Source organism: Centruroides vittatus, unplaced genomic scaffold (genome assembly GCF_030686945.1).
Source record: "Centruroides vittatus isolate TY-2023 unplaced genomic scaffold, ASM3068694v2 contig_2820, whole genome shotgun sequence".
In the NCBI taxonomy this organism is placed as follows: Eukaryota; Metazoa; Arthropoda; class Arachnida; order Scorpiones; family Buthidae; genus Centruroides; species Centruroides vittatus.
In genome coordinates, this window is record NW_027121794.1 from 7,035 (window position 1) to 20,626 (window position 13,592).

The following is a 13,592-nucleotide window of genomic DNA, read 5'->3' on the forward strand; positions in this document are numbered from 1 at the left end:
TGTCACATCATGCCAGAAACTATACAACACATCACCTCTGGTTGCAAGCTCTTGGCACAGACAGATTATTTACACAGACATAATCAAGTAGCAAATATAATACACCAAGAGCTTGCAAAGAAACACAAATTAGCAGACATCCACGAACCATACTACAAATACATTCCACAGACAGTATTGGAAAACAACACGCACAAAATGTACTGTGACAGAGCCATAATCACAGATAAAACAATTTACCACAACAGACCAGACATCACACTCATTGACAAACACAATAAAATCACATACATTATAGACATATCCATTCCAAACACTCACAATATACAAAACGCATGCACTGAAAAATATTAGCAAGTACACAGAACTCGCCCAGGAAATAAGGCATCTGTGGAGGATGGATAGGGTGCTTATTGTACCTGTTGTTCTCTCCTCTACAGGTGTCATACCACACACACTACACAAAAGCCTGGGCACATTAGAATTGAATAGAAACACATACATCACACTACAGAAGGCCACTATATTGAATACATGTCATATTGTGAGAAAATTCCTGAATACAGACACACACACTGATACACTTCTTTAATTTCTGTTTTGGTTACTATGCCTTGACTTTGGTCCGGCATAGTACACAGCCACCGGTGTTAACCGAGTATATCTCACTTAACCCAACATAATAATAATAATAATAATAACTGAATATCTTTAGTCAGGAGAATGTTTGCTTCTTTGCAATACTTTAACAAAACAGATACCATCCTATCACACTAATCAGAGCAAAAGCACGTAAAAGTTTATTTGAAATACAGTAGTTAAGTTTAAAAAAACAATCATGATATTCTCATATTGGATATATGCTTTATTTTATTTATTTATTTATTTTCCATATTCATAAATTGCAGAAAAAATTTGAATAGATCTAAAAGTGTGTCACAGAAATGCGGTGTCAAATTTCTTCCTCCGGTAACATAGATTAAAGATGAAACCAGGAACCCTTGGGACAGGAGGCCCCTATTAACTGAATACAAACTTACGATACAGATCGAAAATTGTGTTATTTCAATTCAAACTTTCCCCTGAAAGCAATTAATAGAAGACCGGCACGACTCTATTGTTAAAGGAAAGCTATGATGTACAAAGACAAGATATTACAATACTTACTCGCGGTGGAGAGCATATATTTAAATTATATAAACGAAAATTATAAATAAAAATTTCAGCCCAGCATTGTAACGGTGTAATTAAAAATTTCATTGTAAAAACATTGTAATTAAAAAATTCAGCCCAGCATTGTAACAATAAAAAATTGCTCGTTTATATTCAAAAATAGTGGGGCATTAAATTTTTAAAAAAATCGTCGAAGCGGTGTTTACATTTAATCCTATGTAGACAATTTCAATATGTTTCGATTTTCGATTTTATAAATTCATAATAATAATAATTATTATTATTATAATTAATTTATTTTAAAACTATTTGATTTGCTTGTGTGGAGCGTGCCATCAAATAGGCTTGAACAATCTTGTTTATTTTATTTTCCAGGATTACATTATAATAATAGCGTGTATCGTCAATAAATTTCAAGTTCAAATGGACTACTTTCTATTTCTACTTTCTACATATTGGATTATTGGATTTTTCATCGCTTTAATATCAGTTACTTACATGTAAGGTTTTCATTTTCCTCTCTTAAGTTAGAAGAATTATTAAATATCCTAACATACTAATATATTAACATGCGACTAACTAACATTTTGTTTAAATACTTTAGTTATTTCAGTATAGTGTATAGTTACTGGAAAAGAAGAGGAATTCCTTCACCAAAAACAACGTGGTTGTTAGGTTCATACGGGACAAGATGGAAGGAGGTACATTTATTATTAATACATTTACTTATAACTAAACGTACTATAAAAGATTTCAAATTTACTTTTAAATTGTTAGTTTAATACGTAATTTCATATAAATTATGTATTTTTAAGCCTCAAGGTTATATAGAATTGGAATGGTATAAGAAATATGGAAGAATATTTGGGTACGTTGTATCTTAATTTATAATTGAGTTCGTTTCTCTTTTGTATTAAATTATCGTCATTATTTACATTTTGCAGGATTTACGAAGGATTAAATCCCATTCTGATGGTTTCTGAACCGGAATTAATTAAAAATATATTGATAAGAAACTTCAATAAAATACCAAATCAAAGAGTTAGTAATTTTGTTATTTAATAATAAGTTTTAATTTTGATTTCTAATTGTTTTTTTTTAAATTAATAATAATTAGCGGTGGAAATTTGGAGATCGAATTATCGATAATATGATTCTCGCAATGGAAGATGAGGAATGGAAGAGAGTAAAATCTACTCTCGCGCCAATATTTAGCATTGCTAAAATTAAAAAGGTAGCAAATTTAAAATTGTAAATGATCTTATCGTACTGTTTAAAATGACTAAGTAAAATATTTTTTCTTTATCTTAATATTATCGAAAATATTGTTCTCGGATGTAGTAAAATAAATATTGAAATATACAATATGGAATATACAAATATGGAATATGAAATTTGCATATTCCATATTTGTTCACAGATAATAGTCTATGGCAATGGTATTCAAACATTTTAACAGTGCCACCCCAAGGTAATTTTCCGCGACCCTAAATGGGGTCGCGACCCATAGATTGAATACCACTGGTCTATGGTATATATTTATTAACGTGTTTTAAAACGTTAAATAATGTGTGTGAGTGATTAAAAATAACTGGAAATCAATCATCGAAATCTACGAAATGCTGTAACAATGATAAAAATATATCGTAGAGAATGAAAAGCACTCTAACGTTCGGCGAATTCATGTTGTCGATATTATGAAGAAAAACATCATTCAATAGAAGCAAAATGTTCCTGTTCTAAGCTGCTATTTTTTGTTGCAGCACATCACTTCATTGACAAAATGTTTTTGGGATATCAAACACACTTCGTTAATGAAGTGGCTAAAAGGAAAGGGCTAGTCCCTTTGTCACATTAACTTTTTACTTGTTGCTACTCACTAAAGATTATGAGATTTTTGCATTCTCGTGTTTTTTCCTTCACTTGGAATATATATTGAAAATTGTTCGATTTTCGACAATTTTTACGCCTTTCTCCAGTATGACTTACTCACAGATAAGTAAATTTAATGCACAGCACAGATTACAAGTTTATAAAAATTGAGTTTCCCTATCCACTTCATTTGAAATTTACGGCGAGGTTTTTCTTCTTGTGGGAGACCCTTGGACTATATTTGATTCCGTTTCCACGCCAGTAGATTTGGGCACGCTACATACATTTCTAAGCTATTTAAGTAAATAATGATTTATAAATATAATTTATACTTCGATGTAAACATTATATTTGCAGAACATTACAAGTTAAGCGAAATCCTGTTTTTAATTACACTAAAATAAAATAATTCCTGTATATTTTTTCGATAATGAACGAGGTTGCACTGCTTATGAAATTTTATATAAGCTTTATGAACTTTCCTAATTATTTATTATATTATTTTTAACTTGGAAACTATTTTTAGCTTATTCAAAAACTTAATAAATGTGTCAAAGCTCTAGAAAAAAACCTGTACGAAGTAGCTAAAGATGGTAAACCTGTCAACTGTGCTCAGTAAGTTCTTTTATTTATAACAGTAATTTATTAATAAATGTTATATTAATAACTCGCAATACTAATACTTTATCGTGTTTTTATATAACAGTCAACATTTTTGAAATTATAAACAATGAATTTGTTGTATATTTTTATATAGAATTTTATGTCTAAGAATTTGAACTTTGTAATATTTCAACACAAGCACACGCACGCACTCATACAAATAATATAAGTTACATGTATTATACTTTGTATAGCCTTTATTGTATATTATAAAAATAAATATGATTCAGGCCGAATAGCGAAATGGTTAAGGCATCAGCCTACCGCTCTGATAGATTTGGGAACGAAATTCAGGAGAATGACCTCAGAAAATTTTTGTGGGTGGCCGGGCTCCGTCTTTCCCCATCCGCCTACTTATTGTTGGCTGGTTTCTGTCAGGCCCATAATGGGATGAAAACACGATTAAAAAAAGCTTTTTCTAGTATCCGCAAGTAGAAAGGAGTTAAAAAGGAAACAGAACTGTATTTTGCCATCGTTGTAATAAACTAAGAATAACAAATAAAGAACAGAAAGAAATAATAAATAGTATTATATGATTACTATTACTTTTTATTGAAATATTGATAAATAACTTTACACGTGGACTTTACGAGTAAACGACATGGCTGACTTGCATGCGGGTTGTTTACATTAAAAAAAAGTTAACTCTGCTGCTACGCGACAGAGAGCCTTGTCATATTTTTTCTTTTTTTTTTTAGAAACAAGAGACAAGTCGCTCCAAAATTTATTAGACGATCACCATTTACACTGATGTTCCAGAACAATTTTATAGACAGCCGGACCTTCCTTTTTAGGCTACTCAACTGCCTACTCTTTAAAAAGTTCCTTTAAAAAACACAGAAAAACCAATAAAGTTAAAAATCTTTAAAATTGGTATGGTAATCTTACGACATCTTTAGGTCATCCTTATCCCGTCGAGATCTCGGCTCCTTTTATCCACTGAGAATTAGCGCTGTTTAATGTAGATTACGCCGATATATCCCTCTGGTGACGAATTTAAAGTTAAATTTTTGTTTAATTTTCGTCGGATGGATAAATTTTTAACTTTATTGGTTTTTCTGTGTTTTTTAAAGGAACTTTTAAAGCGTAGGCAGTTGAGTAGCCTAAAAAGGAAGGTCCGGCTGTCTATAAAATTGTTCTGGAACATCAGTGTAAATGGTGATCGTCTAATAAATTTTGGAGCGACTTGTCTCTTGTTTCTAAAAAAATATTTATCCATCCGACGAAAATTAAACATATTTTTTCTTTTTATTACAACAATTACAAAAGACACTTTTGCATTACAAATTTTGCATGAATACTGAATCGATGCTTTACAAAATAAATACTAAAACATGTCTGTGTTTAATCCGAGCAAACACAATTACTGTATATATATATCATTAGCAATCAGTGACTAGCAACTTTTTTTGGATGCAGTCTCAAAATTAGTGTTCCGGCAGGGCATATGCATTTTTTATGGAATTGTATACTTTCAGCCTGTCGAGTATCAGCATACTCCAAAACTGTCAGTTTACTAAGTTCAAAGTAATATAGTAGAGAACCGAAAATCGGAATCAATTGGGGACTGGGGGGTTCAGATTAGTGATTTGTTCCGATTACCGATTATGTACGAATAAATATATTAACCTGTCCGATGTTCAAATTTTTCTCCGTTGCGTGTCGCTTCGTGTTGAATTTTCGTCGATTTTAAGCCTAACGAAAATTTTTATAATAATAATCGAAACTATCATATCGTTAAAAATTATTTCTGCATTTTGTACAAACAAAATAAATATATTGAAGAATATAAAAACATGAAAATTATACTTTAGAAGTAAATTTAGTATCAAAAACGTTCGATTCAGCACGACACAGTCCGACTGAAAATCGTTCCAATTACCGGCGATTCCGATTACCGGGGTTCCGATTAACGAGTCTCTACTCTATATGCCAATGATATATTACTATAAATGATAAACTAGTATTGTATGGTTTATTCTTATGTTTTCATTGATTAACATCTTCAAAAGATGGGTGTACAGTTCGGGAGAACTCTTCTTTGATAGATAGAATTGTAAAAGTCAAAGAGCGGCATATCACGGAATTTTGTTGCCAGTGTAGTGATATACTAAAGATTAAGAAGCTCTATTTTAAATTCTGGAAGTGTACTATCAGTACTGACAACGAAAGGAATTGTAAAGACATTGAAAGCATCCTAGCATCTGCTGAATTCTTCAAAACGAAAGCGAAATTTGTGTTTCAATCTCAAAATCTCTGCATATTTTGCAGTTATCTGGATTTTCTTTTCTTTTCTTAACGTTATAAAATGAAAAAAAAAATTATTGGAACGAAGTTGCGATTCCCACAGATGCAATTTGAATTCAAACACATTGATCTGGTCAAATATGAGTATAGATGAACTCATCCTTTCTTAAAGCTTCACATTCAGTTCATTTTCAGATGCTGAATAAGATTACTAAAAATGCAAAATCGCATATCCACTCACCATCGCCATATTCTTTCGTTAGCTTTTCCTTAGTTCAATTTTTTCTTTCAAATCATAAACTCTCTTTAGCATCTGACTGCAGCTTAACCATTGTACTTCAGCAGAATAAATATTATCTCCACAATCAGATGCCACGTCACTCAACAACTGTCTAAATTTGCGATGATTTAATCCATTTGATCTGATGAACTTCACAGACTTCACAATAACAGCATTTTCTATCCCATCAGTGCTTTTGAAACAACAAACGGTGATACGAAATTAATTCACGATTAATTAGTGTCTTGGCTTTATGAGAAACGACAGTTATTAAACAGATGTTTTTTCCAACCATAGATAGAGACCCACCAGTTGCAATGTCATTCAATCATTTATTAAGCTTGCTGCACTAGGAAGGTTGGGAATCGGTTGTGACTATAACTTACAGACTTCAATACGAGTTCCGGCAGTCCCCAAATCTTTACCTAGAAATTGCAGGTTTCTTACTAACGTTCTGCATTGTGTGGCAGTTACTATCACCGGTTGAAGAATTTCTGATTGCTTCCGTTGATCTTCTATTTGACCGGTTACCGTGCCTTAGTTTTCGGTTGGTCTGGCACAATCCATATTTCAAACCTTACTGCTAGGTAACTTCTGACACAATCTATAACCTGATGTAGGGTTTGAAAATAATTTACTTTCTTTGTATATTCCTAAGCATAAAAGCATAAAACTCGAGTAACCATTCCTGTTTCAAAATCAAAGAAAGTCCTTATTTTAAAGTTTAATGCTGTTAAAATTTTGAATTTAATGTTTAGTTTATTATTATGGCATTTCGTATTGATACAGAAGATAAATATTTATTTACCATAAATACAAAAAATAAACCGTAGCATATACCTTCACTGCAAGTAACGAATCTGTACGTAAAATATATGTTTACAAATCAGTGTTCAGGTTATCGGCATTGTAGAAAACGTGGGCTCAGATTGGAATTCCTCTCATATAGTAGTAAATATATTACTCTCAGATCATTCGTTCCTTTCTATAATCGCATTTTTTAAATTTTGTGATATAGACTATAATCCATTTCTCATAAAATAAAGCTAACTGTGATATTTATGCCCAACAAATAATAATGTTTAATTTTTGTATCTTTTCTAGGTATTTTAACGCTTTCATTATGGATGCAATTTCCAGATGCTCTTTCAATATGGTTATTGATAGTCACGATTACGTTAAAAATCCTTTTGTTAATGCCGTCGAAAATGTATTTTCGTCAGTTCCATGGAGACATTTGATGATAGGTAAATCTTTAAGCATATGGATTGTATTAACATCAATATGTACTGTATAATAATGAAATACAAATTTTATAGCAATATTTCCAAAATTAAGCGAGTTACTGAAATTGTCCGTTATTGATACAAAATCCACTTCATTCTTATATAAAACAGTACTCGAAATTCTGGAAAAACGCAAAATGCATGAAAACGTAATATTTACATTATATATATATTTTTATAATTCTTTATATAATTTTTACATTATTATTATTATTATTATTATTATTTGAAATATATTTATAAATAAAAAAACTGAATTTATTTTATATAGGAAAAATATGATGATTTTCTTCAATGGATGTTAGAAAGTTCAGGTTCTGAAAACATAGATAAAAAGTCTAATTACAATACTTCTAAAAACAAATGTAAGTTCACTTTACAAAGCTTTATGAGTTGATAAAAATTAAACTGGAAGAACTTGTCGCATTTTAATATTGTAGAGTAATCCAAAAGTGTAGAAGTTTCGATATACTGTAAAACAAAAGCGTATTGGCAAACAGTAAACAAATGTCCCGACACATGGTATGGGAAGGAAAAAACCAGTTAGTCTCTGGCGTCAACACGGCGGCCATCTAAAAATTCGTCATTTTAATTCGAAGTTTTATAATGAGAAGGTGGACGTAACCATAAAAAAAATGGTGTACATTTCTCCACAAAAATAATAGTATCCTTAACTTTAACGTACCCTTATACTACGTTCGCACGCAATCCACGACTCATTTCGATCTCGGTTTACCTACAATCTGGATTGTGACTGTCGCTAGTGGAACGTCGTGCTGTTCGCACAGCCAGTCCGCTTGAGAATAACCCGGCTATTACACGCGATGATAAAACTGACATAACTACGCGGTAATTCACAAACACCAACAAACAAAATGGAAGTTTTGGTTAGAAATAAATACAGTACTTTTTCTTGCCATTTATCTAATAATAGACAGATGTCATCGTCTCTCCAAATACGGTATCTTTTTTATTTCTCTGTCGATAGCTCGACACATCTTCCGCCGCCATCTTGTATTTTCTCGCACGCGTGGGATTGTGGGATCTCTCTTATGACTGGATCTAGTTTCGAGAACTCTCTTGACTCAATTGCGATTGAACCTCGTTTCAGTCGAGATTGAAACGGTCGAGGGAGGTCGCACCAAGGCATAGTCGCCGACCTTAGTCACAATTTAGATTGAAATGCTCGGTGCGAACGAGGTATTACTCATTATCAAGGTTTAAATGATTTTATGTGCATTTGCGAAAATAGTGTTCTCATAACTGTAGACTACCGAAAATCTATTGTTTTATCAACATCAACAGTTACAATAACCACAAAGTTCACAGTATATGTTCGATGTGCTATTCATCATAATGGAGAATGGTCACCTCTCACATCGCGACGTTATACTGGAAACGAGGCAGCTGATAAGTCCTTGTGGCAGGCTGTCTGATTCCTGCAGCAATGCACTTTTCAACTCCTGGGTGGTTGTCAGAGGGGGATTGCGAGCTTCAATTGCCCTCCCAAGAGCGTCTCAGACACATTTAATAGGGTTTAGGTCTGGAGATCTAGCTGGCCAATCCATCCGGTGAATATCCTAACTTTCAAGATAATCGTCGACCAGGTAAGCCTATGTGGACAAGCGTTGCCATCCATAAAAATAAACCGAGGACTATCTGAAATTCGAACTTAGGGCTGTAAGATCTCATCCCTATACCTCTCAGCAGTCAGGAAGCTTCTGTCAAACACATTGGGAGATGTGCGGCCGTCCAACATGATGCCTGTCCATGGCATCTCCATTGCCATAGCTGTTCCTTTCTCGGATGTTGGAGGAAAAGAATCACGTGTCAGGTTCTTTCCAGATGAAGGTAAGTTGAGAATCCGAGCCCTGACTAAGTCGCGACTCATCTGTGAAGAGAACTGTACCCTCTGAAGTCTGGTCCAAGGATGATGTTGTCTACACCAGTGTTTCTCAAACTTTTTGGACCGCGACCCCCCTTCTGCACTTAAAAATTTCAAAGGACCCCCGAAGAATGAGTGTGTCGAAAAACATCCCGGAGGGAGGGGGTTAGGCTCGTATTTAAATATTTATATTCTTTTTATTATTTATATGTGCAATTTATTTAAGTAAAATTATTTTATATAGTTTTTATTTCTATTATTTCTAAACGTGAATCCATAGTAAATTTATAAAATATTTGAAAAAAATTGATCTAGAATCAATTTTTCAGCGACCCCCCCTAATATTTTTCACGATCCCCTTGGGGGTCGCGACCCCCACTTTGAGAATCACTGGTCTACACCATGCTAAATGCACTCTTTTGTGTGCTGAAGTGAGCGGGACGCAAACAGCGGGTTTTCTGGTATAGAGCCCTCTCTTGTGAAGCCTCCGGGAAACAGTAACCTTTGAAACTCAGGTTCCAGTGGCAACATGCAGCTCACGAGATAGCTATGAAGCTATAGCAGTCATGTGACGTCTCGCTGAAAGTGCCAAATAACGATCTTCATTAGTCATCATGGCTTTTGGACGACCTTGCCAAGGCCTTCTCGATATAGATTCGGTGTCCTTAAACTAGTTCCACAAATTGCAGACATGGGGGATGTTACATTGAGTTCTGTAGCAACCTGAATTTGTGATTGCCCCTCCTCCAATCAGCTCCAATTACTCTACCTCATTCCGTTATCAAGACGTTCGTGACTACTCATTTTACCTGATTGATTGCATATGAAATTAAACTAACTTGCAAGAAAAACAGTGGATGTCGCCGAGGAGTACGAGCGAACTAACCGCGAACAAAGCGACGTGTGTTTTTTGTGTTCTCCGTTGTGAAAGTTAGTTCTGCCCACACACATAAACTTAGGTATTCAACATAAAAAGTTTGCATTCTTATTCGGCGGCATAATTTGTAGTCTCGGCTCATTACGTTTTGTTAAAATCAACAAGATGTAAAAATTCTCTTAATTTTGAAAACCAGTGTATATGTTATATTGTTGTTGCTTTTTCTGTGTTTTCAGGATGTTCATTTTTCTTAATGCGGTGATAGTAATCTCACGTGTTAATAGCATTATTCCTGTGTAGAAATAAAATTAATTAATTAATTTACCTTCAATTAAATTACCTCCAATTTATTTTTGCAAGCAAATACAAGAGAAATTTTCATATTTAATATACTTACAAAGAATTAAATACGGATTTTTAAAATTGCAATTTAAAAGTCATGAATCAATTTCTAAATGTAATAAATCCGAAATATTTTTCTTTAATTCTGTATTGTGGATTATTATAAAGCAGAGTTTATAAAATTCACAATAATAGTATATTATGCAATTAGTTTATAATATTGGCGATTATAGAATAAATGGAAGTTTGGCACACTAGCGGAGAAAGTGGGCCAATTTCCGTGAATGCCATAATTATAAACGAATTGTCATACGGTATTTTGTGGTTAGACTACATCTATAACACTATACTTATTAGAGTTTCTCGTTTCCCGGTCTTTTGCTTGTCCCGGGATTCCGGGATAAAAGTGAACTGTTCTCCGGGATCCCGGGAAATCCCGGGATAAAATTAATTATTTTTAAAATATACAAAATAGCTTGAAATCAAATGATATAATTATTTTTCCTTTTTTAAAGTAATCTAATACGTTCTACAATCTCCAAAATCACATTAATAATGCTGTGTAAGATATATATTAAAAATTACCTTTGAATTACGTAGAAATGTTCACTAATAAAAAAAATGTATTAAAGTTTGCTGGAAACTGCATACAACAACAACAACAACAACAAAAAAAAAAAAAAAAAAAAAAAAAGACTTTGAATTGAGTTGAAAATTTAAAGAAAAACTGAATTTAGATCAAGCTTTTAACTTAGAAGGTAATTTTCGTTTTTTAAATAAAACATTATAATAATTTACAATAATATTTTGTATTATAAGATTTTAAAAAGCAAAGATGGTCAATACTCCGATCACTCAATCTATTTCTTATTTTAGTAATGAAAAGTCTTGCTACCGAGAATGCCTTTCCGATTCAATTGATGTGATTGGAATCGTGTTTAATGCATTTAAGAGAAAACAGATGTTATGTGTTTTTTCACCCGTAGCCTGGAAGATTTCTAATTCGTTTTCGAGATTGTAGTACTTCTTTTGTTCTCTAGTATACCTTGGCTGCTTTAATAGCGGTATTAAGCTTGTAGCCCGATAATTCGACAGTTCGTTTGTCTTTAATAATCAGGTTTATGAAGAAAAACTTCATACTCGTTTGCATCCTTGCCCAATTTGCACAATCTGGCATAATGCAGTTATTGAAGCTACTGGGCACGGTTAAAAATTAAGACAGCGTAAGCACAATTATTCCAGATATTACAGGTTCTGACAAGTAAAGAATTTTCAGAGTCCTGCCACAAATAAGCTACGCATTGATTATTGACCATTTGTAACATGCCATAACGAGAAAAAATTTAAAAAACTAATAAGTAGGTTTAAAATTAATAAATACAAATTTATTCTGACAGTTTATGAGTTAATTATACTTTGTATTTGCAAAATTTCCTGAACTTTAACACAAAATAAGAAAAAAGTAAAATTTTAAGAAATTTGCGAGATTTCCCGGGATATTTCCCGGGTTAAAAAAACGACCGGGATTCCGGGATCCCGTTTGAGAAACCCTAATACTTATGAAAATCAAAATTCTCTATAAACACGGTGTTTTTCACATCCGTGTCATAAAACTCTGCCACAAAAAATTTTATAGCACGGGTGCCATTAACACAGTGTTTATACATGATTTTGAGTTCTGTAAGTATACTGTTATAGATGTAGTCTATCGATTATATTATACTAATTGCATAATATAGTATTATTTTCTATCTTAATTACATGGAATACAAGTCATACCTAAATAAACAATCATGAAAATGGCAGTTTATACTAACTAAAATATGTACATATTTCTACAAGCGTTTTCAATAATTATTTGAAGCTATTGCATAGTTTTTCAATTTCTCATTTCTAAAATTATTAATTAATCATTTAATTTTTGTCGTACACTAAATTCCAGAAATTTTATCAATAATCTTTAAAAATGCAGACAAGGTCAACTAGACAGACAACACAGTTTTGTTCTGGAAATTATTTTGTAGAAGTATAGAATTGTTTTTGAAACTAATATAAAATCTGCATATAAAATTTAAAATTATTAATATTTTTAATTTTATAAAACCATTGTAAAAATATTAGATCAGACCCGCGACGAAATTATCTCCCAGAGTATTGGGTTTTTTCTTGGTGGATTCTTCACAACTGCTGCCAATATTAACTTTATCGTATACAGTTTAGCATTGAATCCCGAATGCCAAGAAAAGTTAGCAAAAGAATTACAAGAAAAACTTCAAAACAAGGTTGGTTTTCCTTTTTTCTAAATATAAAACTTAACTTCAATGTGAATATTTGTAATATATTTTAATAGGAAGAACTACAATACGAAGACGTTCAGAATTTACCTTACTTAGATGCAGTCATTTCTGAAACGCTGAGATATTACTCACCAGTTTCAAAGTAAATACTTCTTATTTTTCAAAGAAATAAAAGTAAATATATTATCGTTTTCAACTTTACATTTTATTTTACAGAGTTGTTCGCATGGGACACGAAGATTATCATTTAGAAGGAACGGATATTGTTGTTCCTAAAAATACGATGATCGGAATACCGATTTATTCGATTCATCAAGATGAGGAATGGTTTCCGAATCCCAAAAAATTTGATCCCGAAAGGTACTACTTTTGACATTTCTTAAAAGTTGTACCAAGTGTTTATATTATAAGCTATATAAAACGCTGTATATTGAAATGTATAGTTTATCTAAACTTATATAAATTCTTATGTTTTATATTTAATTAAAAACACAAGTCTTACTTATAACGGTTATATCAGGTAGTAAAATATTACATTTAAATATTATCTCTTTCTGTATGTATACATGCAAATGGGAATGTTAAAATCGATAATATTTACATTAAAATTACTGTATTCTCCATTCCTATATTCTTAACTAAGAAACTAAAGAAATTTTTCATATGTTGT

The 13,592-nt window shown here is 32.1% G+C and overlaps 1 protein-coding gene across 1 annotated transcript; it reads left to right on the forward strand.

Moving 5' to 3' along the window:
* Positions 1-1,548: 1,548 nt before the first annotated feature.
* LOC136972181 (cytochrome P450 3A8-like) lies at positions 1,549-13,282 on the forward strand (the record flags this gene model as incomplete). Its single annotated transcript, XM_067266739.1, has 12 exons — positions 1,549-1,673; positions 1,778-1,874; positions 1,989-2,041; positions 2,118-2,214; positions 2,291-2,407; positions 3,572-3,660; positions 7,340-7,482; positions 7,555-7,670; positions 7,793-7,886; positions 12,747-12,907; positions 12,976-13,064; positions 13,139-13,282. Coding segments are annotated over 12 exons (1,325 nt in total), but the record flags the coding sequence as incomplete, so codon positions are not given.
* Between the last annotated feature and the right edge of the window lie 310 nt (positions 13,283-13,592).